Source organism: Opisthocomus hoazin, chromosome 4 (genome assembly GCF_030867145.1).
Source record: "Opisthocomus hoazin isolate bOpiHoa1 chromosome 4, bOpiHoa1.hap1, whole genome shotgun sequence".
Lineage (NCBI taxonomy): Eukaryota > Metazoa > Chordata > Aves > Opisthocomiformes > Opisthocomidae > Opisthocomus > Opisthocomus hoazin.
This window is the reverse complement of record NC_134417.1, coordinates 19,019,971-19,045,706: the sequence shown is the minus strand read 5'-3', so window position 1 is coordinate 19,045,706 and position 25,736 is coordinate 19,019,971. Positions and strand designations below refer to the sequence as shown.

The following is a 25,736-nucleotide window of genomic DNA, read 5'->3' as shown; positions in this document are numbered from 1 at the left end:
TCAGAAATTACATTAAAGGAGCATGGGCTGGGTGGGGATTACCTGTTTATTGCTTTACCTCAAGGGAAGGTAAATGAGAAGAGCCTGTTTCCTCACTGAGCCATTGCAACTATTGCTTGTTTTTCCTTTTGGGGCAAGTGAGAATGTTCTAGGGAATGTGGGATTGTGTTTAGAGGGTGAGTGGAATTTTAGATAGGCATGGTGCCTGAGGAATGTGCCTTCGTGTTTTGCTATTATGTTACAGTCCGGATAACTCTGAATTAATTTCCCTTATTCTTTCAGCTGTTTTTCAAGATCATAATGCAGCAGGAAAATGAAAAAACACACAAGACGTTTGCTTTGGAAAAGAAGTCAGTTGTTGACCCAGTCTAGAAGATGGACCACTGGATTTGGGGAGCTTGGGAAATACTGCTTCCAAAAGCATTTTTTCCTAGCTAAGAAGGAAAGACAGAGTGCTCAGCTAATTGTGAGCTTAAATCATAACAAACTGTGCAGAAGACTGCAGTGTAGAAGGAAAGCACTTGAGCTCCAAAGCAGGTGGGCTCCTAACGTGCCTCTAAGTGCAGAAACCTGTCAAAAGCCTGCTGTGGAACCATACAGCTTTCCTTACAAAACTACTGAGAGCAAAAAGATCCCGTCCCTGTCGTAAAGCTGAAAGCCCACGTGGAGCAGCAGTAAGAAAGCTCAACAATGAATCCTTTCAGAACGAAGATCCCTTGAACGAAGAATTTGAAACTGTCGCTGTTCTAAATCGCATCTCTGGCAGTATCCATTATGTCCCATGTGGTACGCTGGGTGCTGCTGCCTTACCTGTGAAGAAAGGTGGTTTTGTATATAGCGGGGAGGAGAGCAATAATGCTAAGGGCAACACAGTCCTAGTAGTTCTAAACAACTATAAAAGGAAATGCTGTTGCAAAGGGAGTGGAATGGAACTTGTGGCCCCTTGACAACTAGAAAGAGGTCCAAATTTAACCATCATACTGTAAAAAAGAGATCTTTATTTATGATGCACAAGAAACTTTCTATGGTTAGGTTTCGGTATAGAAGTGTAAAATCCCTGGAACTTCGAGCAAGAGGCAAAACCTGCAAATTGAGAAAAGTCAAGCCAAGGTGGGTGGAGAAAGTTACGAGGAGCCATCGAGAGACGCTCCAGCGGGATTTTGAAAGTGGATTGCGTAACTGGCTTTCCTACTGGAAATCTAGAAGTAACCGTCTTTGGAACCAGTACAGTTTATCAGATATGAACAATAATATACCCAAATCTTTAGGTGAGGAGAACAAAATATGTGCATCTGAGATCTGCAGTACACAGGATGCGTTGCTGTGTGCTGAGCCGTGTTCCGAGGAGTCGGAATCTGGCGGGCAGGGTGGCAGTGCAGATGCTGTCCCTCCAGAACTTCATGCTAGAGCTGCTCCGGAGGCAGAGACCTTGCCCCAACAGGAGACCAACGGGGCTCTGGCAGAGGATCATTGCTCTGGCATTTTCGTCTCTGTGACAGGAAAAGAAATAGCTCTTTCAGGTCAAGATGACACAGAATCCAATGAGTTTATGGGTGTGGATGGAATGATACTGTTGCAAGCTTGCTTGCAGGATTCCGATGTCAATGATGATTTTGCAAATGGACCTTTGTCCATGGAACTGACACAAAATGAGGACAGCTCTAGCCAAATGGAAGTAGAGGACTCCTTAAACCTGGACATTTTTAGTGCAAAGTTACTAGACCACCCTTACTGTAAAAGTCCTCTTGAGGAGCCTTCACCAGAAAGCACAGGACTAACCTCAGGAATTCGGAAGGGAAGCAAAAGGAACGGTCAGAAAGCTTCCCAGGTGGCTGACGAGCAGTTGGCAGCGTGGCTTTGTGGTATACCTTTTATATATCTTAGAGCTTTCAGGAGTTCCCGAAAACTGCTGGATGTATCATGGAGTCTACATGCTGCATTAATTCTTTTATTAAAGTGCTTTCTTATTGTGAATTGTAAAGGGTGCTTAGCATAACACTTAATGAAATGAGGCTGCAAACAGGAGAGCTGCATGAAGGAAGGACAAATCAATACTTATCTGACAAGCAGTTTTTAGGGATAGTTGAATGGTGCCTCTGCTTCTTTTGTTTTAGAGAATACAATGTAATTTAATTGGAATCTTTGTGGAAAACTGTTGATAGACATTTTAAATGTCTTTTATCATGTGGTTTCAGAAGATTATATGGGGTCAAAACTTCCTATTTTTTAAATGGTTGACAGTAACTACTCGTAACTTGGTTTTTGAAAATCCTTAGTGTTCTAATACTTCCTTCCAGCCTTACCCTCTCTTCTCTTGCTCTGTTTTAGACTGGAACTAAATCACTTAATGAATCTCTGGTTTTAATAGCCAAATATTGTTTGTTATCACTTAGCTTTCTCTACGATTGTTCATAAAGTAGGTTTAATGAATCTTATTAGACAATATTTTTTAAAAAGACAGGACTAGCCTTAGCAAAAGGGCTTTGGGATTTTTTTACTCAATGCTGAGCATGCAGTATTTGATAGTGTCTCGAAAGAGGAACACAGTAAAAATAGTAATCGGTGTCTTATGTATAGCAGCATACTATATACATGGTAAGGAGCAGTCAGCTAACACATTGTGCCACCTAGTACCGTTGATAGAATGTTCAAGTTCAGTGGTGTTTGGATGACCGAAGTCTTCCTGTGGAGAAATCGGCTTCATAGGTTCTCATAAACCTGAAGCTGGTGTCAACTAGAGTTAAAGGGATTGTTTGACATTTGACATGCTCTGATTTTTCTGTCCACCTTTTTGTCCTTCAATTTTGCATTGATTCTCTAAAGCAAAACGTGAAGAAGGAGACATTGAACCTCAAAAGATGATTTAGCTTTCCATATCCACAAGTTAGTGTGGGACGTGTTTCTCTGTGAGTGGGTTTGTGTGATCCAGCAAGGACCAGGCACTGTGTGAGAAACTGAGAGAAACTGTGGTACCACAGTGAACAGACCGTTTCTGCAATGGAGTTTTAAAGTTTGTCCAGCAGAAAAAGGGACTTAATTCTTCTGTAACAGGCAAGAACCAAGACTGTATCAGGGTGACAAAGGTGAAAGTTTTGTGGTCTGATAGGCAGTCATGTTCTTGTTGATGGGAGGCCTGACTAACGTAAGAAAATAAAATTAAAAACACAGACAACAAATACACTAAGCTTTCCTACACTTGACAATTTTCAGAGAATTCTTACCTAGCTTCTGAATGAAAGTAGGTGAGACCAGTTTCCATTTTCTTCAGAGCTGAGGGTTCCTCTCTGAGGATTGAAGCCAAGTCTACACTACATACATGTTCATACTGACAGCATGGCATCTCTGAGTTTTCTCAGCTGAAAAGCTGTAAAACAGAATTTTAATTTTGGTAAAGCTATGTACAGAAGTTCTTGTCTGTTTCGGAGTGTTGTTAATAATGAACTGCCACTAAAAGGTACTGTTAACCTGGCAAGACTTGCTAGGGTAAATGCACAAAGGAGAAGTGTTGTGGATGCTCTCGGGTTTTGAATTTCTCTGCAGCAGCTGAACTCGGATGCTAATGGGCTGTGGTATTTAGTGCCTTCTGATGTGCCAAATGGAGCTCCATGGTCAATCCTGTTTGTGATGGGTGTCTGATCTTGCACCAGGTCTGAACTTTGTGTTTTCCTCCTTGAGTTATGCGGTTACACCAGCCCAAGTGAGGTCAGAATCTGGCTAGGTTGGAGCTCAGCTGCTGTTATTTGTAACTACAAGAGGAATCCTTCCTCTGTGTGTGTGAATAGAAAACTTTAAAAAATTTTACTTATTAAAAGAGAATAAGATACACTTACATATCCATACATCTGTCTAGACTTCTAGCCAAAGTGAGATGTATCCTCCCTGTCGCAGTCTATGAAGATGTAAGGGATAAAAGTTGTTAGGCAAGTGTGTGGCAGAGTGGCAAGGAAGATCTTCCCATGAAGAGCGTTTCCTTATTGTTGTCTGATCTCGCTCTTCAATCCTCCCTTCCTTCTGTCACACATCCAGGTGTATTTCGTGCTGTATCTTCACTGCTTTTCTTGTCTCTCTGTGTTTTGTTCTTAGTCTCTCTCCTTTCTTTTGTTATGCTTTTCTTCCTGCTGTTCTTCTGGCACTTCTTTCTGTCAGATGTTTCTCTCGTCTTGCTTCTTCCCATTCTGATCTTTGAAAGTTTCCAGGAAAATGTTGTTAAATTAGTAAGCAGAGCGGTAAACATACGCTGCCCTGTCCAGTGATGCTGTCTGCCATCACACCCAGGCCTAAAAAGAGCCCTGGAGTTTTGTTTAGTGCAATTTCCCTGGACTCAGATCTCAGATCCATCTCTGTGTACACAGAGCACACGTTTTCTGCTGCGTTTGAAAACTCGTTGTCAGACAGCTGGACAGCTTGGTCTTTTTTCTCTTATACACTAGCAAGTGTTGAAATCCTGTTTTCCATTCTCAAAGTGGTTTTGGATCCTTGGGTGGGATTTGTGTCTCCACTGTTCCAGTCTTGTGTCTGATTTAAGAAAAAAAAAAAAAATTTCTAGGTTTTTAATTCTTCCAGCATTCTTTGTTATTTCCTAGTTCATATCTGTTGTTGCTGGTGTTACGGTTGCCCAGGCAATGGCAGGCTGACATGGCTGTCCGTGGCACCTTAAGGGCCATCCCCGGGATAGTAGGGTAAACCAGTTCAACTTGCTGAGAGTCTGCCTGGTCTCTCCTCCGTTCGCTACGGTGGCAGCAGAGGAGCTGAGCAGACTGCAACCACACTGCCAGCCGGGCTGCGCACATTTCAGGAGAGCAGTTCTGCATACTGTAAGGACAAAGCACTGGGTTTTTGGTGAAAACTGTTCCAGAAACCAATGGCTTTTCATGTTGTGGTAAAATTATTTAAGATGCTAATTGAAATAAGCAGTGGGATGGATTCTTCTCGTTGCACTGGCATAATTAGTTCAATGTAAATGCATGTGTATATGGGAAAAATGAGGTCTGATCTTTCCCTATAAAGCCAAGTGATCAGATTCCTGCTTTTTTATTTTTGTCCTCCTTCCCCTGCTTTTATTTAATGTTGCAATTGGAGCGTAGTTTTCTTAAATATATATTTGCCATGTGTGGTGCTCTGTTGGTGGGGGGCAGAATGATTGCTGCTCGTACTTGGAAGAAATGACTGCTTTCTGGGGCTAGTGAACTCGGAGGGTTTTTTACATGTTTACACTCTCATTTTTCTGGTATATTTAAAGGATTCCTAGATGATGTTATGAAGAAATATGGCAGTTTAGTTCCACTCTGTGAAAAAGATGTCATGGGAAGATTAAAAGAAGTCTTTAATGAAGATTTCTCCCATAGGTGTGTAGCAGTATCACATTCTAGACTTTGTAAAGGACAAATTGCTTGCATTGCTACTGCACGCTCCACATCTAACACCTAACAGAACACAAGTCCATGTGACGTGACCTTGACTCTTTTTTTTTTTTTCTTTTCTTTTCTTCCTACCTTTTCAATCCTGTTTTAGAAAACCTTTTATCACCAGGGAAATCATGAAGTATCGGGAAAAACATCCAAAAACATCCACTTGCAGTTTCCGGGTCTTCTATAATAAGCACATGCTAGATATGGATGATTTAGCTACACTGGAAGGCCAGAACTGGCTGAATGACCAGGTCAGATATGCTTGGTGTTTATGTGCTTCCTTACCTTTTTTTGGCCAATATGTTAGGTTATCAGTTGTTCACCTTCTGCTACGTTATAGGCCGACTATCCTTAACTTTACACTTCAGAAATAAAAGAAGTGGTGAGCGGCTTTTACAATGACAGATGCAATAATAGTGGTTACAAGTCTGGAAGATGGGAGGTGTCACAACTAAACTGTGTCCTTTTGAAAAAATTATTGCATTCTTTTGAGAAAATAGTGGCTACCCGTGTAGGTTTTAGCATCTTGCCCCATCCCCAAGCCTGAGCAGATTACAGCAGAGTGAAGCAGCAGGCTGTGGCCCACAGCCAAAAAACCAAGAAGGCTGCAGTGCCCAGGGCATGCACCAGTAGACCTAAATTGAATTAAACTGCACTTTAGTTCGAGGCAGACTTCAAGCAGCCAGTTACAGTCTCTCTCTGGGCCCGACCACTATTAGTTCCAGAGTGCTTGTCCTTCAGACTACAGCAAATTGTTACTGTAATTGGTTGCCTCCCTCTTTCTGTTTAAAGTGTAAAGGGTCTGATGTTTTATGGGAACTTGTGAATTTTACAAAATTATTCTGTACATATTCAAATATTTACTAACTCTTACAGATAATTAACATGTATGGTGAACTCGTAATGGATGCAGTCCCTGAAAAGGTGAGGGTTTTTGTTATTATGCAAATATACCTGATGAGAGATTGAGACGGAAGGGTGAAACATTGAATATTTCAGATATAGGATCGAGATTTAGCTCAATGATGTTCTGAGTGGTTCCGTTATAATTTGTTGCTATCTGCTGCTCAAATTGTCTTCCTTTCCTGGGCTAAAATGCAGTTTTCAGTGCTGTCGCTCTTGTTTCAAGAACTTGCTGGATGAGCTCTGGAGCTGGTCTCTTGGGGTAGCCTGGGGTTACCGACGTACCTGTAGGAGACAGATGCTCTGTTGTCACCCCTCCCACTTTCCCCACCGGAGGTTTCTGTCTCCAGCTTAGCTGCTCCTAAAGTGCTTTACCCATGCCCTTGCTCACCAGTCTGGCATCTCAGCTGAAATTTCTAATGAAGACGGATTTCTGCTGAGATGACAAACCATGAATGGTAGCATCTGAACCATGCACACACCCACCCACCCACCTCGCAGCTGTGGGGGCCGTCGCAGCTCCGGCTGCCTCGGATGCCTGCCTGGTGGAGGCGAAGTGGTGTCCGAGTGCTTGGTTCCTCGGCAGCATTGACGCTGCAGGACTCTCTGGTTTGTGCATCCTCAACAGAATGGTTACTGCTTTCCAGCTGCAGTGTTTAGCTGTTGGTGGCAGCTGAAGAAAAAAAAAAAGAGGAAAAAAAGGAAGAAAATGCCCACCCTCCCTTCTATGACTGATTTTGCAGCGGTGGCAATTATAAAAAGCCATCTGTTTACTAGGAACTGAACAATTTTAAGGTGAGAACACAAAGGAAGAACCAAACAAAGCCATTTCTAGATGAGCTCTGCAGAATGTAACTCTTAAAATCTTCAAGCTCAGAAGAAAGAGCGCTGTTGCTTTGATTGGTGGTGATGGTGGTTCTTCATTAGTATTCTCCGTACTTGCTGAGTGTGTGCTGGGGTTGTGGTGTTGGAGTTTGTATCTGTTTGCTTGTGTCTGCTTTTTCTTCATAGTGCATAATTGAAATCCTCATGGGAGATTTTGTGCTGGTACCTCAGAATGTGGTTTTGAAGTCTGTTGGCATAGCTAATGGGTGTTAGACTGTGTTTTCAGATGCTGAATTTTCTAACTTTTTTTCCAAGTAATAACTCAAGCCTTCTACCACCTCTACACTAGCAGAATTATTAAAAACAGATGTTGCAGATTTCCATTTGTATTAATCTGTTCCTGTAATTGCAAGAAGCTAAGCACAGGGAATAACATTGTTATCCTGAAGCTAAATAATTTTTTTTAACATGAGCCTAAATTTTTTGCCCTAAATGTAGGTTTTTAGTTACGAAATGGATGTGGTATAACTTAAAAATGCTTTTAAATAGCAGAATATTGTTTTTGTCTGGAGCTGGTCATGGTAGTTGAATACAAATGACTGTGTTGTTGAATTAAATCTCATAACTGTTTTGATCAATTTGGGGGGGGGATTTGAGTCTCAGAGCTTCCAGCAACTAAAAGCAGAAGTTACTCCTGTATTCACCACCCCCACTTTGCCAGTCCTATGTTCTCTTGCTTAATCCCCGTAAAGAACAACCGAAATTGTAACTGCTTATCCTGGTGTTTTTCGCGCAAGCCTGTCCCCAACAAAAAATTAAACATGATATGCCTGAAGATACAAAAGTGTAAATGTAAATGCTGCAGTGGGTCACGTCATGTATTATAGGGAAATAAGCCTTGCTTTATTTGCTAGCTGAAGAACAGCAATAGCTTAGGCTTGGCAAAGCCTCTCTTTGTCCCTACTGTGGTTCTGTTTTTAAACCTGCATTAAATATTGCCTCATTACAAGTTGTTTTCTAAATTATCCTGGGGGAAGGGGAATGGCTGTGCATGAAGATTTCCGTGCTTATTCCTCCTCTCTCTCTTTTTTAGGTTCATTTCTTTAACAGCTTTTTTCATAGACAGCTCGTAACCAAAGGATATAATGGGGTAAAACGATGGACTAAAAAGGTATCCTGTAACTGCATGTCGTCAGTGCTCTGGTTCTTTTGGGCTGGGTTGAATCACTAACTTGAAACTGGGTTACAGTGTGTTACCTGCAAAGGACGGGTTTGCAAAGGAGCTGTACAAAGTGGGAAGAGGTTAATAAAAATAGTAGGGCAGCACTAGTCAAGTTAGTACGGTTATGTTGTAAAAATGTACTTTGTGTGGCTTCGTCATTGGTGGTAGGTTACCTCTTTGTGTATGTTCATGCAAGCTGTTATTTTAGCTGTAAGAAATGTCTCTTACTGCTTCTGACAGTGCCAGGTACACTAATCTACGGGAGAGCAGACTTAATTCTGCTTCTTCCTTTTATCTCAAACTGAGATTGTTTGATAAAATCAAATTGTTACTTCTGAGTAGCACCTACAGGTAGTAGAGAGCAGAAATTGGAGGCTGACAGATAATAAGCCAGGCTGTTGTTTGTGTGACAAGAACGCAAGAATTCACCTTGCTTTCCAGAACGCATACCAGATCGTGGGTTGTGATATTTTCTGAGGTAGCCAATACAAAGAGCAGTGCTCACTTTCTCTGTGAACATTTGTCCTTTCTAATGTGGGAAATGAGGCAAGGCTAATCAAGGACCACGTCTGAATGTATGGTTTTTCTTCAGAAGCACTTAAATAGCACACATCTGTGAAATGCTAGAGATGAGCTCATTGCCCAAATATAAAATCTATTAATATAATTGATTAAAATCTCTTTAAAGAGAGACTGAATATTAGTTCTTAATATTCCCAGATTTTTTTTTAATGTTCTTTTTCCTCCAGCAACCCAAATTTTGCAGAAATGCCAAAAGTGAAAGTAGATTCTGAAAACGTAACCTGTGTTCACATTGCTGCTGAGGAGGGACTAGATGAGAGCAGGACAGTTGTTTAGACATTTACACTTGCATTCTTGAAGAATCTCTAAAGCAAGGATGAGAACTAAGCAGTTTCCATTGGAAGGATTCAGTAGACTGCTTTGTCCTGCAATATGCAATTAAGGGGAACTTGTTTCTGCTTTTTAAATGCACCAGAGTATTGTACTAGGTTTTATAAATGTGCTCTCCTGGGATACAGAAGGCCAGAGGCTAGAAGGACGTGCTCTTCTGCGTCCATCTGCAGTGGTTTCAAAGCTCTTGTTCGTGTCTGTCCCTTCTGGCCACTGATCAGGTTGGCACTCCTGCTCTGCCCCGCTGTCATGTCAGCTGGCCAACTCTGCACTGTCTCTGTGAAACAAATCTGAGTTGCCACAGTTCTTTCTGTACATCAGGTCATAACTAAAGACCCTTCCAGCTTTTGACTGCCTCTTTCCACTCTTCTGCTACAGGTTTGCGTGCCTGCAGCAGTCCCACGGCTAGGGTCACATGGGGACCCTTGAGTTTAGCATGGTTCTGCTGTTGCTGGACATCATACAAAGTGTAGTTCATTTATCTTATTCCAGTTTTCCTTTGTGGGCTCAGCTTGCTGCTGGCTGACAACTCCTTGCTTCTCTCCAAGAGTGATGGATCGTTGTGTAGTGAGTGTGCTGTAATCTGGTCAGGAAGCAGTTTCTGCAGATGGGAGCAGGGATCGTCGATGCTTGTGACCGTCAAAGCACTGTTGTGAGTCAGGCTTGGCTGGTAACTGCTGTGAAGGCTCAGACCTTTTTGTGCCTTCAGCTCCCCACTGTTACTCAAAAAATACTCTTTTCTTTTCTACAAGTGACCTGCCTTTACCAGTAGTGCAGCTATTATGTGCTGTTAAAATTGCACAGTGCTTAAAAAAAAAAAAAAAAAAAAAGCAGCATAGAAATCTTCCCACAGGATGAGTTCATTTAGTTCGGTATTCTATTTTTGCATCTTTTCTGGACTGTACCATCAAAAACCCAGCAATTAGACAACCATTTCAAGAGTAGCTGGGAGAAGGAAAATCATGAAAGGCCCTGGCTTGACTTGCTTCCAGAAGCATAAGGGCTCATCTGCCACACAGGCACTGGGGGTGTTGCATCTAATCTACTTGTTCTGTACTTTAAGACCTCCCTTGTCTGCGTGCCTGTGACCACAGTACATCTGCTACAAAGTCAAGTTCAAGAAAGGATGAATCTGCTGTGTCTTCACCCCCTCCCTTCCTCTGCTCACCAAAGCATCGTGCACTCCTCCTCTGCCTTCCCCTGACAAGTCGCAGGGCCTGTGTTAGGGCAGAGGGAGTCAAACTGCACCAGCTTGCTGGTTTTGTGGGATGTTTGTAATCACAACTGCTTCATCTGTCACCTATCCAGGATGCAGCTCTGATAGAAATCAGTGGTGTGTTCATACTACAGGAGCGTCATTACTGAAGATGTGTAGCTAACCCAAATTGAGGCTCGATATATTACCATCATTACCTAAGAAATCCCACTTTGATGCAAATGTTAAAGTGTAGCATGAGCAGGCTTTTGCCACAAATAGTGATGACTAACTCTGGTACTGTACAATGCTCCTAAGCCACTTTCTGGGCTGTAATGGTATTTTTGTGCCTGCTTATAAGCTGCGTGCGAGATAAATGTGAGGAATGTGGTGGAAGAGGGGAGGGTGAAAAAGGTTTCAGTTAGGGGGTGGAGAGGAGGCTTGGATACGATTAATCTCTTGCTTTGCAGTGTTGTTCCTGTGGAATTCTCTCTAATGTGTATTGTTCTTCTTGCCAGGTGGACTTGTTCAAAAAGACGCTCTTGTTAATTCCTATTCACCTGGAAGTCCACTGGTCCCTCATTACTGTGAACATCCCCAATCGAATTATTTCATTTTATGATTCCCAAGGCATTCATTTTAAGTTTTGTGTAGAGGTAAGAGTGACAGCTGTCTGCAAATTTTGAACTGTTTTCTTAAACACACGCTCCCCCCTTTTTCTGTGCAGCCTTAAACTTTAAATGCAGCGTGTCTGTTGTTGTCCTGCCGTGTATGAAATGAGAATCAGCTTATCCTGCTGAGGAGTCTGAAGCACAGACCTCGAGGGTCATGCCAGAGCTGGGCACTGAGGTCAGATTGCCTATTGCCTAAGGAGCCTGACGGTGCCATCGGCACACCTTTTGCGGCTCCGTCTTGTCACTCCCACAAAAAGCAGGGGCTCAAAGCCAAGTGTGACCGGGAAGCAGGCTAGCCAGGAGGAGAGTAAAGGCAGTTCTTCAAATTGCTGAGGGGCTTGTGTTTAGGAAATGATAAATTGTGGTCCATTCTGGGGGAAGTTGCCTGGGTGAGAGAACAGGACTGAAGACGCTGCAGTGCTGCCCACTGGGGTTTACGTGTTGCTGTGCTATTAACTGTGTTGCCTTTTGCCTCTGTCTGCAATGGTACGGGGTCCGCACCTCTGATTATAACCTGGCAACCTTTCGAAGCTGCAGCTGAACACTGGAGTTAAATGATCAGTCTTCCTGGTAAAGAGCAGCCAGAAAATTTTTGCTGGGACTAGCAAATTGTAATGACCCTCTTACAAAAGCTAATTTTGTCAACTTAATTGCTTGCTTGATGCAACAGCCCTCTACTTTTAACTGTGTGTAGTTGTTGGCTTGCAGAAGAGTAGTAATTATTGTACCCAGGAGAGTTCCCAGCTAGGACTCCTGAATGAAGATACTAGTTTCCTGCTGGCATTTGCTGAGGATGAAGCTAATGTTTGTTCTGGGAGCAAGAGACCTCATGCTCTTCAGCTGCTGAACTTGTGGCATAAACCAGGGGTCCCTCTCGGCAGCCCTACAGTCTCTCCTGCAGTCTTGCAATGTGGCCTCTCCCATCCCGTTCCAGGCAAGGCATTTGCACTTAAATGTCTCACAAACATGGGACACATTTGTTCGTGCCCCTTGCAGAGGAAGGGGAGCCAAAACCCAGAACTCCACTGTGATCCACCCACTAAGGTGAATGTTAGTCTGCTGGAGTGTGTTTAAATTGTGCTATAAACCACCAGCCTGTTTACAGAGAAGTAGAAGGATTTGCTTAACCCAAGACCATAGGCTCATTTATCTTGCTTCCTTCTCTTTGCTTGTGTCAGACTATTTTTTCCTGTATGTCACTAAAACTCTCCCTGGAGCTTTGTTGATTAGCTGCAGAAGTCAAAGTGTTTTGTATTGCGATTCAGGCAGGAAAATGCTATCGTACTGTATGTAAGGATCTTGGTGTCAGCTGAGTAAGCCAGGACAGAACACGTGCCAGACTGCACCGCGTGTCTCCACACGTCTGAGAGCACGCTGACTCTGTGCCTGAGTGCCAGAGCTAGTCTAGTATCAAGTAAACCGGTGTGCAGTGGGGCTGAGGAGTGTTAAAGCTCCCCTTGGTAGACCAAAATGAGCCCTGATAGTAGAAGGCACAGTACCCGCCAGAGTTCATCCCTTCACCTCTGCGTCTGAGCTCAGCTCCTAATGCTTAATGCTCACCTGAAATTTGTCCTCATTGTCAAAAGGATACCAGTGAAGACGTCAATGTCTCTCCCCTGTTCTTTAGCTGGTGAATAATATCGTTGCTTTCTTCCTTTCCTTTTTAAAGAACATTCGAAAGTATTTGCTGACGGAAGCAAAAGAGAAGAATCACCCCGAGTTTCTTCAGGGTTGGCAGACTGCTGTGACAAAGGTAAATGGCAGCACTTCAAGCCCTGGAGTCTGACTTTTGGGAGATTTTAGGAGGCTGCTTCTAAACCTATGTATTTGTACAAGTAGTAAATTATTTTATGCTGACCGCATGGAGGGTGCTAGAAGCAACACAGGTGGTTACTCATGAGAATTAGAGCTCTGTCACTCATTCAGCTCCCACCAGGTCTTTAGTACTTTCTGCAAGTGACTTGGTGATCTGAGCCTAATCTCTGGACAATTAAATATCTGTGCAGCAAAACCTGTAGCTGGTGCCCATGCTAGCACAAGGTCAAAGACTGAATGAGCTGGACACTCAGCTTCCTGACTTCTCCTGAAAGGACTGTTCTGAACTATGCCAAATGGATGGGTTCTGGCGAGGGAGGGAACAGACTGATGCTGCTACTGCCTATATTTTGTATTTGCTATGGATAGAGGGCTTTGGTCCCCAGGGCTGTTTGTGGCACATCGCATTTAATCACGAGTAAACAAAGTCTGGCAACAATAAAAGGGAAAAACTTGTGTGTAGTGTAAATGAGGGAATATGTGATTTGTGTAGCCATCCCATAATGGCTCTAAAGATATAAAACAGGTCATTGCACACTAGACATACTCCCAACAGCTCCCTCCTTGCACAGGTTTATTTTTAGATGCTGATACAATGATTAAATGATTCCTCTCTGCACTCATGCGCACCCTGTGCAGTCAGTTTGTCCTCCTGCTTTCTGTGAGGTGGAAGATCTGGGAGTCGAGGCAAAATAATTACTTTTCCTCTCCAAGTGCCAGAGACAGCAGCACTAGTGAGTGGGAGTTTTTAGCTCCATGTATCAAAATTGACCATGTTTGAAGACATAATAAAAGTTGAAAGTTATCGTTTGAGACTGCCTTGCTCAGTCCCATCGCCTGACGACGTACCGGTCCTGTTCTTTGAGACCCATTGGTGTGGCTGGGGGAGGAAAGCCACTGCTAGTAGCATGGATGCAGAGAGTGATCTTCCTCTAGGCCTGTGTGACTTTGCTGATATAGTTTGGTCCTGTGTAATGCAGATAGTGCTGTACAAACATTTGTTTAAACTAATTGAGAGCTGTTCTGTGTAGGTCACTAAAAGAAAATAAACTTGAAGGAAAGATTTGTAATTTGTTTTCTGTCCTACACTATATATTTTTCTAAATGTTAGGTGATATTCGAACAAGGTGCTGAGTGTCACCTTGCAAAAGTTGGGATCAGAATAAGTAATAACAACTCCATTTTCTAGTGCTGCAGAACAGCTAGCTCAGAGAAGAAGGATCATTTTGCTGAATCTCCTTTTGGACTTTAAGCAGGGCTTAGAGAAGAAAAGGATAAGTAAAGATCTAACACGTCTCTTCTTGTTTCTTTTCCTGTTAGTGCATTCCACAACAGAAAAATGACAGTGACTGTGGGGTTTTTGTGCTCCAGGTAAGAGTACTGCTGTTTAAAAATCAATGGCCTGTATTGTTCATATCGTAAATGTCCTTTTTTTCAATCAAGCCTTTTCCTTTTCCTCAGTACTGCAAGTGCCTCGCCTTAGACCAGCCTTTTCAGTTCTCCCAGGAAGATATGCCCCGAGTGAGAAAAAGGATTTACAAGGAGCTGTGTGAACGCCAGCTAATAGACTAATAAAATGCAGCCAACCTAATTTCTGTGGCATTTCTGACAAGTTGCAGCTGGTGTTTGTGTACTTGAATTTCTGAAAACTTCCATGAATTTTGAGCGATTCTCAGCTGAGTGGTGTGGCCACTGTTGTTACCTCAATTTTTTGACAAGCTCTTTAACTGGCAGAGCATAACAGAGCTGCCGTAAAATATTCCTTATGTCAGTTTGGTTCTCTTATGTTCTTTCCTGTATTTAATATTTATTATCTCAGCATGCATATAGGCAAAGCATGCAACTAAAACCATAAAACTGTAGATTTGGTGCACCTTTGAGATGTAGCTAGAAATTACAAATACAGGTGATTTTGTCTGGAAACATAAAGATGCATGATATGTTTTCTGATGCAATAATGCTTTGAATGTATCAAAAAATCAATGCCATAAAAAGAACAGCTAGAACCTATTTGATAGTTCCATTGTCCCTGTTGTGGCTGTATAATACTGAATTACCACTTTTTGGGATGGCTAAGCTCATCTACGGATTTAATTTGTGGAGACCCCTTTTTTAAATGGTTCAAGTTGCTAATAAAGTTTGTTCTGTTAACATTTATCCAGCTGTCATTATCAGCCTGTCCCTATAGATAAAAAGCAGCCTTTGCACAAATAAAGCTTCAGCACTTGTCTGTGTAATAAAAAGTACAAAGGTGTTCAGTCAGATTGATGGTATGTTCCTACATGCTGCAGAAGTCTCCATGGTGTGTGTGTTAGGGAGGATTATAAAGCTGGGCCTGAAGAGTCACAGCTTAGATACTAAGATAAACTCCTTGGCTGTAACTGTTTAAATCTCAGATGGCTTTGAGTCATTTTTCAGTTCTACAGTATGCAGTGAAATGTACCATTTCAGCATCTCTCCCTCCAGCTCTGCCTTCAGATGAACTCCCTTCAAGCTTGTCATGTTTAACCTCTCATTGGCTTTTGCCTTTGCTCAAATATAAATTAATTCATTTCTGCTGCATCTGCTGTTTGATTGTCTCAAACATCCCTGGTTTTGTTTGCGTTCAGTAGCACCGAAGGGTCTGGCTGGGAATAACAGCACTTTTGGTGGGTGCTGTACAAACACAACAGGATTATCTCACTCTGCTCCGGAGGGGTGGGAGGCTGCCAGTCCAGCACTGAACTTTGCCGTGTAGCTGCACTGGGCAGGGAGAAGTGAGAGCAGTGGATCTTGAGACTTTGGGGTTTTTTGTCTTGATCTGTAAACTGTGATGTGCTCCTTGCTGGAGAGAGCCGTTTTTGTTTGGAGAGGCTGTTGTATGGGACTGCTGCACCAGCAAATGCCTTCACTGCGGTTTTCTGCCAGATAAAGGAGTGAGCCCAGAGTAAAACTATTTTCAATGCTAAACATCATCTGCTGCACAGCTTCACTTCGTTTCTGTCTGTAGCCCTGACTTCTGATGGAGGAAAACCACTTTGACTTCCCTGTCATGCAAATTAATTCAGGCTTGAGCTAAGCCAGGTGCAAATCCCTCCTAGTATACGGGAGGGAGCAGGGAGGAGTGAGGGAGTGCCAAGCGCAGTCAGGCGGGAGAGGGAAGCGTGTGCTGTGTTGTGCTAGAGAAGGAGGTCCTGTGCTGTCCTCGTGTGTTCCCACTTCTTGCTGGCAGCTGGCAAGGGCTGGCTTAATTTAGCAAGATAAGGAAGGCCTTAAGCACTTGGGTTAGATAATTTAAGCAAGGAATTTACTAAATCGGAAAGAACCTGAAGACCCAGACTGGCTAAACATACGTTTGCCCATCGTGTGGTGCGGAGGACCTCACAGCACATGGCTTCTTTGTGATTCCCTGAAGTGTAACTGATACAAACAGCAGCACCTTCTTGGGGCAAGCGACTGTGAGCAGTGGAGGGCGACCTCCATGAAAATTGAAACTTGGGATGTAGGTTCTCGTGTGTTAAGGTAGAACATGTAAGCCAGTGCTCCCGTTCTTGTCTGCTCTCTGCACTGCTGTCACTCGTATGGTCCAAATGCTTATGCTGCCTTGTGGTGGGACCAGCCGAACTGATCTGGGTTAAAACTAACTCAGCGAAAAGGCTGCTCTTAATCCAGAGGACAGAGGAGTTCTTTCCTCAGTGTAGCTTGTCTCTGAATGTGTATAGCAGCATGAGCAAAGAGGGAGAACTGGGTGTCCCGGCGGAGACATGAAAGCAGTGCCAGCACTGAACGCGTGCGAGTGAAGCTATCTCCTCAAGCAAGACTCCTTGCGGAAAGGGAGTGAAATGCAGAAAGGGAACTGCAGAAGCAAGTTGCCTTTATTTTCAGACCTTCAGCTATTTGGTAAGGAATCTTGAAAGGTGTGCTGTGACGGTGAGACTCAGTGCCTCCAAGGAAGCCCCTTATTTTATTTTTTTTTTGTGGAAGTTGCCTCATTGCTGGGTATTTTTCATTGCGTGGGAATGTGTTGGAGCGCTGGACCACAGGTAGTGCTTCCCTGAAGCTTCATGCCTACTACTGGTTGGTAGGAATCCATCTTCCTTTGTAAGAGAGGTTGGAAGGAGTCTTTAACCATGATCCCTTTATCGTTGGCATCAGTAAAAGGACGGTATTTCTGTGAACTTTGTGTTTTAACAGGAATGTGGCTGCTTTGAAGCAAGTGCATATGTGTTCCAGATCGTTTGAGGGGAGCAGGGCTTGCGTTTGAGTCTGCTGCCTTGTGAGCTGGGAACAGGGAGGGGAAAGATGCGTGTTGGAAAGTACTGCTTATGTGCTTGCTTGTCGTCTAGAGGTTTGCTGACAAGTGTTCCAGTTGGTTATGGGGCAGCGCAGAGGAGTCGCACTTGAGTCTCCAGCTGTGAACACACCAGTGAGAGGCCTCTGAAAAAAAAAGAAAAGGAAGGGAAATTGAAAACAGAGCTAATGTAAGCAAAGTATGTTGGTGCAGGGTTGAAATTAATCACAGGCAGTCAGAATCTCAGACTCTGTAATGGTGTATCCTGTGAAACTGGACTAATTAACTCCTCCTTGAGAATGTCTTTGATGCCTTGAAGGAGATGGACTCCGTAATCTGTAGTCATTTTACCAGTTCTTAAAACATTCAGAGCTGTATAGAGTGTTTTTATTATGAGAGGCACATTTATGTGGATGTAGTTATGGCTGTTAGCAATTCCATTAATGTGATCATCAGAATTTCATAAATCACTCTGAACTGGTTTGGCTGATGCTTAAATTTCATGACTTGTTCCGAAGAGATTGTCTCGCTGTGCTGATTTATACAAATAGTCCCAGAAATGGTGGAGCCCCCGTCTCATGCGCAACATATTTAACCTACTTGAGTTGTAATAAACCTTAAACACAATTGGAAATAAATTATTAGTTTCCATTTAGTTTGCTTTAATCTATAGTTTAAAATGACTGTGCAGCTGATATAAATCAAAAAAATGTGAAATGTGGCCTTAATTCCGCAAGGTAAGTAGGCAGAGAAGTGCCTGTTGCTAAGCTGTTAGATACCTGCAGGACGCAGGCTGGCCCTTCATGCTTCCTCGTGTGCTGTTGCTCCCTTCTTACCTGGCCCTCGGGAGTGTGAAGGTGATCTGAATATTTCGTTTGCACTGATTGCTGAGCCAGACAGGCTTGCAAAGGGTTGTTGGCTTGTGTTGAATCTCTAGCATCATGTTTAACCTAGCTTTACTTTCCTGGAGTTTTGATTGGCATTGTCTACTGTAGCAGTTATTGAAGTCGGTGTGAAAATTTAAACCTTGGGAAGTGACGTAGACTTAACACCACCGAGCAACAACGGTGTTTTGTCAGTGTGGTCTTGCATCGAATGAAGCCCATGTTCCTGTGAAGGAATAAAATTGAGTTTTACCAGAAGCCCTATTTTATTTCAGCGGTTTAGTTTCATTTTAATTTTAAAAGCGACTGATGTGATGGTTGAGGGAATGTTTGTAGCAGCTTGTTTTGGGATCTGTGTTATTAGGAGAAGCCTCTCCAGTTGATTAGTCCAGTAACTCTGAACGGTACGCTAATGATGCTCTCTGTTCCGTAGCACTGCAGTGATATAACTTACTGTGGTTTGAGCTGTGACAACATACAAGATTGGAGATGTCACATATTGCATAAATAAGGGTGGAAATCTTGCGTTAGACACTTTCTACTAAGATGGCATTTAAAAAACACAGATCTGTCAACAGAACAGGTAGGACTTAAATTGCTTTTCTAGATCAAACTAAATTAATGCCCTTCTTGTACTGCCTGTTGATTTAGCTGTGTAACTATAGAGTTAAATCTTGTCATTGAATTTTACAAAGCTATACAGCTTGTGAATTTGTGATAATGAGGGGAATGAAAGCTTAGCGAATGTCTCTTTAAGCTATTAATCATGAGACTGGCAACATCATTGTCTTTATTACATTCATAATTTAAAAATCCTATCATGGAGGAGGAAACGTGGATGCTTGTTAAATATATTCTTCAGTGGAAAGTACTAAGAAATCAGATCGTTAAAGTACAGAATCATAAGAGGCACTAGAGCCTGGCCAGGAACAATAATTACTATTTATAAGTAATAGGCATTGGGAGGGAAAGAGATGAGCCTGGTTTGCTTGTGCCTGAACTTTATGGATTTTATGAGTTACCAACTAGAAGGAATTGGGGATTGAATTCTGTTTTCAGAGCATGTAATATTACGAACTGTAGAGCTAAAAACTGCTGCAAACTGAGTGAAATATCTTGAGAAATCAACTGGTTTGTTGTCTCTCAACACAAGTAAGCAGAACATGTGCGAAGCAGCTCCTGCTCCTGCCTGAAATTCTGATGAGTTCTTATTCTTAATTTTTGAGCTTGATTTCAGCATGGCTGGTAACTCATCTGCCCTAATGTGGCGCTTTTTCTTGAGGTTGCAGACCTTACCTAATGTCTAGGTTACCTGGGGCTCTACGGGACACTTTGGAAGTGGCTGAGAGGAGAAGGGATCAAACGCCCGTTGGGGAATCCGTTTGCACTGCCTTGTGATAAATGTGTTGTGGGAGGAAGGGCAGGGGAGAAGCTGAGCTTTAAATAAGATGTATTTAGCTGGGTAATGTGGGTCAGGTCATGTTTATGGTACCTGAGCTTGATATAGACAAGGAGCCATCTCGTTTATGGAAACCTTTGGGATGAGTGGGAGAGAAATGTGGGGAAGAGATGCCTTCTGCGGGGACGATTGCTCTGCTGCGCACGCAGGCACGCGATGTCTCACTTCAAGCCCGTGAATTTTAGATCAACTTAATGCAGGCAGCAGCTGCAGCAAAGGAAGAAACTCCCTCCACAGCGTTCAGCTGAACATCACGTTTGTTTAGGATGGTCAAGGCTTGACGATTTAGCCTCAGCATCTCTGACAGCTCCAGCCTATTGAAAAGCACACAAGCGTGCTTCTGCTCCGCTGCAAACACCAGCGCTGCCCGAAGGCTCCTGCAGATTAAGTCGATTCCAGCTCACCTTTCAGAGCCTGGCTTCTCTGGGGTTTCAGGGTTGGGGTGGTTTTTTTGTTTTTAAAGATGTCTGAGGTACGGCGAAGCTTTCAAGTGTTCCTTCAATAAGTATATTCCCCTCTTACTCAGGAAATTTATCTGTTTTCAGTTTTGCTTACTGAAATGCTTCTGTTTCTTGTGCAATTGGCACAAGAAGGTAATCTTTAAATGCTGCTATTAATGGGCAGAAAAGAGACTTCAAGGATTAATTTTTGGCAGAGGTTTGTGTTTTGTCCTCTGGTGGATCACACTTCAGATGAATAGGTGTTTTCTCCTTTAGAACATAAATGTAGCTAAAAGATGCTGAAAAACTTCAGGCTAATGAAATGCAATGCCTGGAATTTGTGGCCACTTGATTCTTGCAGGTGCTTGATTGTCCCCAGACAGGGTGCCCCAGTCTTTAGAAGGGGCTGGGCTGTATTTTGGGAGGATCAGCGCTGTTCAGAAAACAGGGAGCACGGGTTCAGTCCCCAAAATCACTGTTTGATCCTTTTCCCAGAACATACATTAGAAACTGAGCATTTAGCTCCGGGTGAAGTTGTTGGCAGCGCCGTTGCTGGTGGCCTTTAGGGTGGCTGGGTTGCGGGGGGATACCCTGGGTGCAGCCCGGGGTCCTCGTTGGCCACCAGATGTCACGCAAGGACCATCGGAAGGCTCCTCCCCGCTCCTCCATCCACCAAGCCATGGCGTCTGCTGGTTGCGTGTCGCCTGCCACGTTGGTGGTTGTCTTCTCACACGTTTCTCGGCAAAGTCTGCACCGCACTTGCAAAAAGAATGTGTATGTTAAACCAAACGTCCACCCCCGCCATCAAATCCACTGAAAATCCCTCTGTATCAAACATGTAAGTGTTTGGCTCCAGCGTGATTACTCCCAAGTCCCATCAATTTCACAAATTGGCCGAAACATTTTTTGGTAGAGAAGTCTCGCATACCAGAAGTCTTGAGCCTGAGCAAACTGCTGCCTTAGTACAGACCATGACTGTTATTTTTATAACTCTGTATTAGCATGGCAAATGCTGGCAGCGGGGGGGAGAAACCACATCAGTAGCAACTTCTGTCTGATTTGTGGTCGTATGCTTAAAACTTGACATGGTTTTGCAAATAACTAAACAAAACCAGGAATTTGTTTAGGGGGGAAGAAAAACCCCAAAACTCCAAAAAGCTCCAAATGCATCAAATATCTTGTGTGGAGAGTCTGACTTGCTCACAATTTGGATCTTTTAATGGAAAATGGTTCAGCGCGGGGATGGGAACTGGTTGCCCTCTGTTAGGCAGTTGGGGCTGTGCTGTGGCTGTCAGCCACTGCTGAACGCTGTGACAGCCTCTGGGCCATGAATGTTGTAGAATTTTCAGTTAGTTGCTGGTGTCTGCTCAGGCTTTATCCTAAATTTAGCAACATTCAGTGCTGCTTTTTCTCTGTAATACCTTTATAAATTCCCATATAATCTGATCTCTTAATTTTAAAGCCATCTGTCATTTTTTAGCTGTGTATTTTCCAGGTTTAAAAGGTCTTGTTGAACGAAAATTTAAATGGAAGGCCTACTGAAAATGCATTTTACCTTACATTATTCATCAGTTAAAATGTCTTTGAACTTGTGTTTGTGTAGCTGGTGAGACTAGGGGGGCAGATGGTGGGATGACTGGTCAGTCCTGGCACCGATGCCCTATATGTGCACGGCAGGGTGGCCTGCCGAGCCCCACGGTAGCAGTGGGAGCTTGCTGCACCGACACCCCGCCCTGGGACCAACCTTCAGAGGTGTCCTCCATCTGTCACATGCCGTCCTGTTCACTAGGTGGCATTGCTTCCTAGTCCAAAAGCTTCTAAATACTTCATTAATTATGCTAATCCACGCGGTGGATGAAAAGTGAACTGCACTGCGATAGCTTTGCCCTTGGATCCTTTTTATTCCGACTGCTTTGCTGATGGGATTTCTTGGGTTGACAGACATGCAGCATCCTCATCCCCGTTGTTGAAGTTCTGGGTCTAGGGAAGGCTTTGGCTTGGAAAACTTCAAAGAGCCCTTTGGGAAAATACTGCACACGCTGACCTTGCTGTTGGTAGCCAGCTCCATGGTCCCAAATCCATCAAAGTCATTGCTCTCCTCAAGTTATTGACCTGGTTTACCATCTTTACTAAAAAAACGTTAAAGCAGCATGCTTGCTGCATAGGGTAGCTGTTGTGGGGTTAATGAAGTCTTGTCTGTCCTAGAGGGGAGCGAAGTGTGTTGACATGGGGATCCTTTCCAACGTCTGACCAGCCATAGAGGCAGTAGAAGAGCAAGGTACGCGGGGCAGTAGTGAGCTACTGCCCATCACTTGGGTGTTTTGATGGAAGTTTGTTCAATTTTTCCCAGGTAGCCCTGTTATTTCACATTCCCCTGCCTCCCTCCTCCTCCTCTTAGCATTAATGATCAGATCAGTCAATTAAGGGCTGAAGCATAATGGATTTAAGATGCCTGTCTGTTGCTAATGGAAATTAATTGGAACTTTTGGTAGGCTTTTGAACGAGGAGAGGAATTTTGGCTTCACAGGCTCATTTTAGTACCAGGAATGCTTGGTTTGTCCATGGGACACGTCAAGAAGGAAGACGGCAAGGTCTCTGTAAGGTGTAGCTCTCGCCTCCGGTGGTAGTGCCACTTTCCAGCCGCAAGGTAAGTACCTTCCAGCCAGCAATATTGATGCCATCTTCCCTTCGCAAGCTGGGGGTGGGTAGCATCTGAGTTAAGACCTCCTGATGCAGCTCAGTTCTGAGCTGGGCGGGACAGTCACGTCTCGTCTGATGCTGGAGCCACACTGGGCTCAAGCATACCCTCACTTTGCTCTGGTGAGAAGACAGGACAAAGTAGTTTTTGAAAATGACTTTTCATGAACGAGCAAGATAAAAATAAATGTAAATTGAAGATCCTGTTTCTCATGTGTATTTTATTAAAAACTACAGAGTTGTTCATTCTTGCTGTGTACTATAATTGCTAAAACATGATTTGTAACCAAATATAGCTGCTTGCATTAAATATGGCACTACTTCTTATTAGGGAGGATGATATGGTGAAGGAATGCTCATTTAAACAATTACATAGTTCAATTTCCGTACTCAAAGCCTTAGCTTTTTCACTTTTTTTAAAAGTGAATGTAACCTTTAAATGTTCTTTAACTTGAATTTTGTTGAACTGCACTTGGATGATGAATGGTGTGCAATTAAAATAAACAATATACTTTTAAAACTGGTTAAATACAGAAAAGAAGCTTGACAAACCATGTTTTGCATTTCGAAGTGATTGAGTAAAAGGTAATGAATGTGACAGATTCTGGTCACAACAGGACAAGGATGGCTTTCATCAGGTGTCCAGGGCTTCTGTAACCATGGAGAGGATTTCCAGAAGTCACTTAGGAGAGACCAAGGGCTTATTTTTACTGGTTTAGAACCTACAGCTTTTTGAAATGGTTTGCGTGGCTTTTTCTCCTCTGAAATTCTAGAATTTGTAGCTCTTGTCCTTCCATAGTGGACTCGAATTTGCCAGGTGAGCAAGGACGGGAAGACTCCTTGGTTCCCCAGTTCCTTCTGAGCTGGGTGAAGATCACCTTGCCCTACACTTGGTAGCTGACTGCAAACTGGTCGCATTAGATGAGCTTTCTGCGTGACAAAATGTGTAAATATTTACACTGAAGTATGTAAATTCATCCTTTATTCCAGTCTAAAGACTGACATGATGTTTTAGTGTGGGACACAATGCGCTTACGTAGCCAAAGCGATAGCTGTGTCTTAAAGTTAAGGATGCTGCTTTCTGGTTTTGTAACCCGTTAAAAATTCCGCGTCCCTGAAACAGTGATGGCTGAGGAGCAAAGGCAGCAGATCTCTATTTATTTAGGGAATAGCTTACACTGAGGTTTTTGCCTTGATGCGTGCTGTTCAACTTTAGAAACAGGCTATTTTTTACAAATTACATGTAAATGTTTGACTCAAACCCCCTGAAGGTAGCCTTTTTTAAAAAACTGGTTGGCAATGACCGGAGAGAAGACAGTGAAGGCTGCGGGTTGGTTGCTGTTGTGAGATACATGGCGCGGTTCCCAAGACCTCCTCGTTCCTCTCTTGCCCTCAGCTGAAGGTTCAAACATTTGCTGGCTGAAGCTCGGTGTCGACTGGAGAGCTGGTGTCTTGTGGCAGTCCCCGTGCGTAGGAAAGTGCCTGCTCAAACTTTTTCTCTGAGGTTTCCCAAGGACTTCAGGAGCCAGTCATATGTCCACATCTTTCATTCCTACGGACCCCTCTTGTGGGAGCTAGGTATAAGCTGTTTCGGAGATGTGTCTAAAAATCAGTAGTCCTGGTAAAGAGGGAAGAAGTTCGCTCTGATCTGAGATGAACATCCCCGAGAGCCTGTGAATGGCTCTGGAGAGGACCGTGAAAACCATCTGCAGCCCCACCCTGGTGCCAGAGTTTTCATCTGGGGAAAAAGAGCAATTACATTTAATTTTAAATGCTCTGAGGAGGGGATAACTCTTATTAGAATTAAAATTAGATTTTTTTACAGTCAGTGGAAAGTCTTGGATAGTTTTGGGCTTATCTAAACAAAAACATGGAGTTTGGTTAGGTGTCTCTAAAGCCACACGTCTGAAAGCTCATTCAACAAAAGGCTTAAAGATTTTATTTCTGTCCCAAAGGTGAAATAAAACAACTTCAAAATGTCAGAAATGCTGTTACCTGACGAGCTCTATTTTTTGTAAGGTCAGGAAAAAGTGATGGATACTGTAACAAGTGTTTGTGCTGTTACCTTTTAAAATATAGATGGGATGCTCAGGTTCAGAATCGTAGCGCGTGCCTTTCAGAAGCTAAAAAATAGCAGCAGAAAGCAGGAGTCCTTGGTCTGTTCCTCCTTGTTTCTTCTGAAATCGATTTTTGTTTTAAGTTCTTCTGGTGTAAATAATTTTAATGAAAAGGAGAAAATTGCTAGGTGAAGTTTATCATCTGGAACATACGGGCTTAGATGGCTTCTTGAAATACAGGAGACAGGTGAGCAGAGCTCTGAGTGCCCTGGAGAAATAGTACACAAGCCTTTAAAAAGAATTAAAAAAAAAAAAATATTCAGTTGTCATCCTGCAAGCAGGCTGACCTGGTGCAGCTCCGAGGGAGAGGGCTGGGGCCGCTGGGGTTCAGACACGGCAGAGCCAGGCTGTGCCCGGGCGTTCGGTGGCCGTTGCAGCCGGGCAGCAGGCGTGAGGCTGCCGTGAGCAGTCTGGCGGTGGGGGATGCTGCAGGGGCCAGACCCCCCTCTTGCAGCCCTCAAAGCGGGGGGCCGAGAGGGGGTGGGAAGGCCGAATCCTCCCCACTTTATTTTCTCAGAACTGTGATCTCAAGAGATGGGGGAAGCACGTGTTCATGGAGGGGAGAGGGAATACGGGGACTTGAGCAAGGTAGTGATCCATCCCATGGAGATGTCCAAATGTTACAGGTCCTGCTGAGCAGAGTATTTGTGTTTGGCCATAAATTAATCCGATTCCTTGCTTGGATCAGGAGGAATTTCTTCTATAAAGCATCTTTCTCATGGAGCTGTGTGAAATGGTTGGTGATGTCAGGATGATACATCCAAACTCCTGCCCTCATCGGGGCGGGGGGAGCGAGTTGCCAGACGTGGTGTCTCTGGGGGAAAGGGTTCTTGCGAAAGCAGGGATGGTGAGCCTCAAACGTTATTACTGTTGCTGCCCTCCTGGGCAGCCGGGGAGGATCCTGTCCTAGCCCCA

General features: G+C 43.5%; 1 protein-coding gene across 1 annotated transcript; it reads left to right on the top strand.

The window, feature by feature from the left end:
- The first annotated feature begins 816 nt into the window (after nucleotides 1–816).
- On the top strand, nucleotides 817–15,516 carry SENP5 (SUMO specific peptidase 5). The gene is made up of 9 exons (XM_009941796.2): nucleotides 817–1,862; nucleotides 5,240–5,345; nucleotides 5,512–5,659; nucleotides 6,285–6,332; nucleotides 8,230–8,307; nucleotides 10,984–11,121; nucleotides 12,809–12,892; nucleotides 14,275–14,325; nucleotides 14,416–15,516. The coding sequence occupies exons 1-9, from the start codon at nucleotides 905–907 to the stop codon at nucleotides 14,524–14,526; spliced, it is 1,722 nt and encodes a 573-aa protein (XP_009940098.2). The 5' UTR covers nucleotides 817–904; the 3' UTR covers nucleotides 14,527–15,516.
- The last annotated feature ends 10,220 nt before the right edge of the window (nucleotides 15,517–25,736 follow it).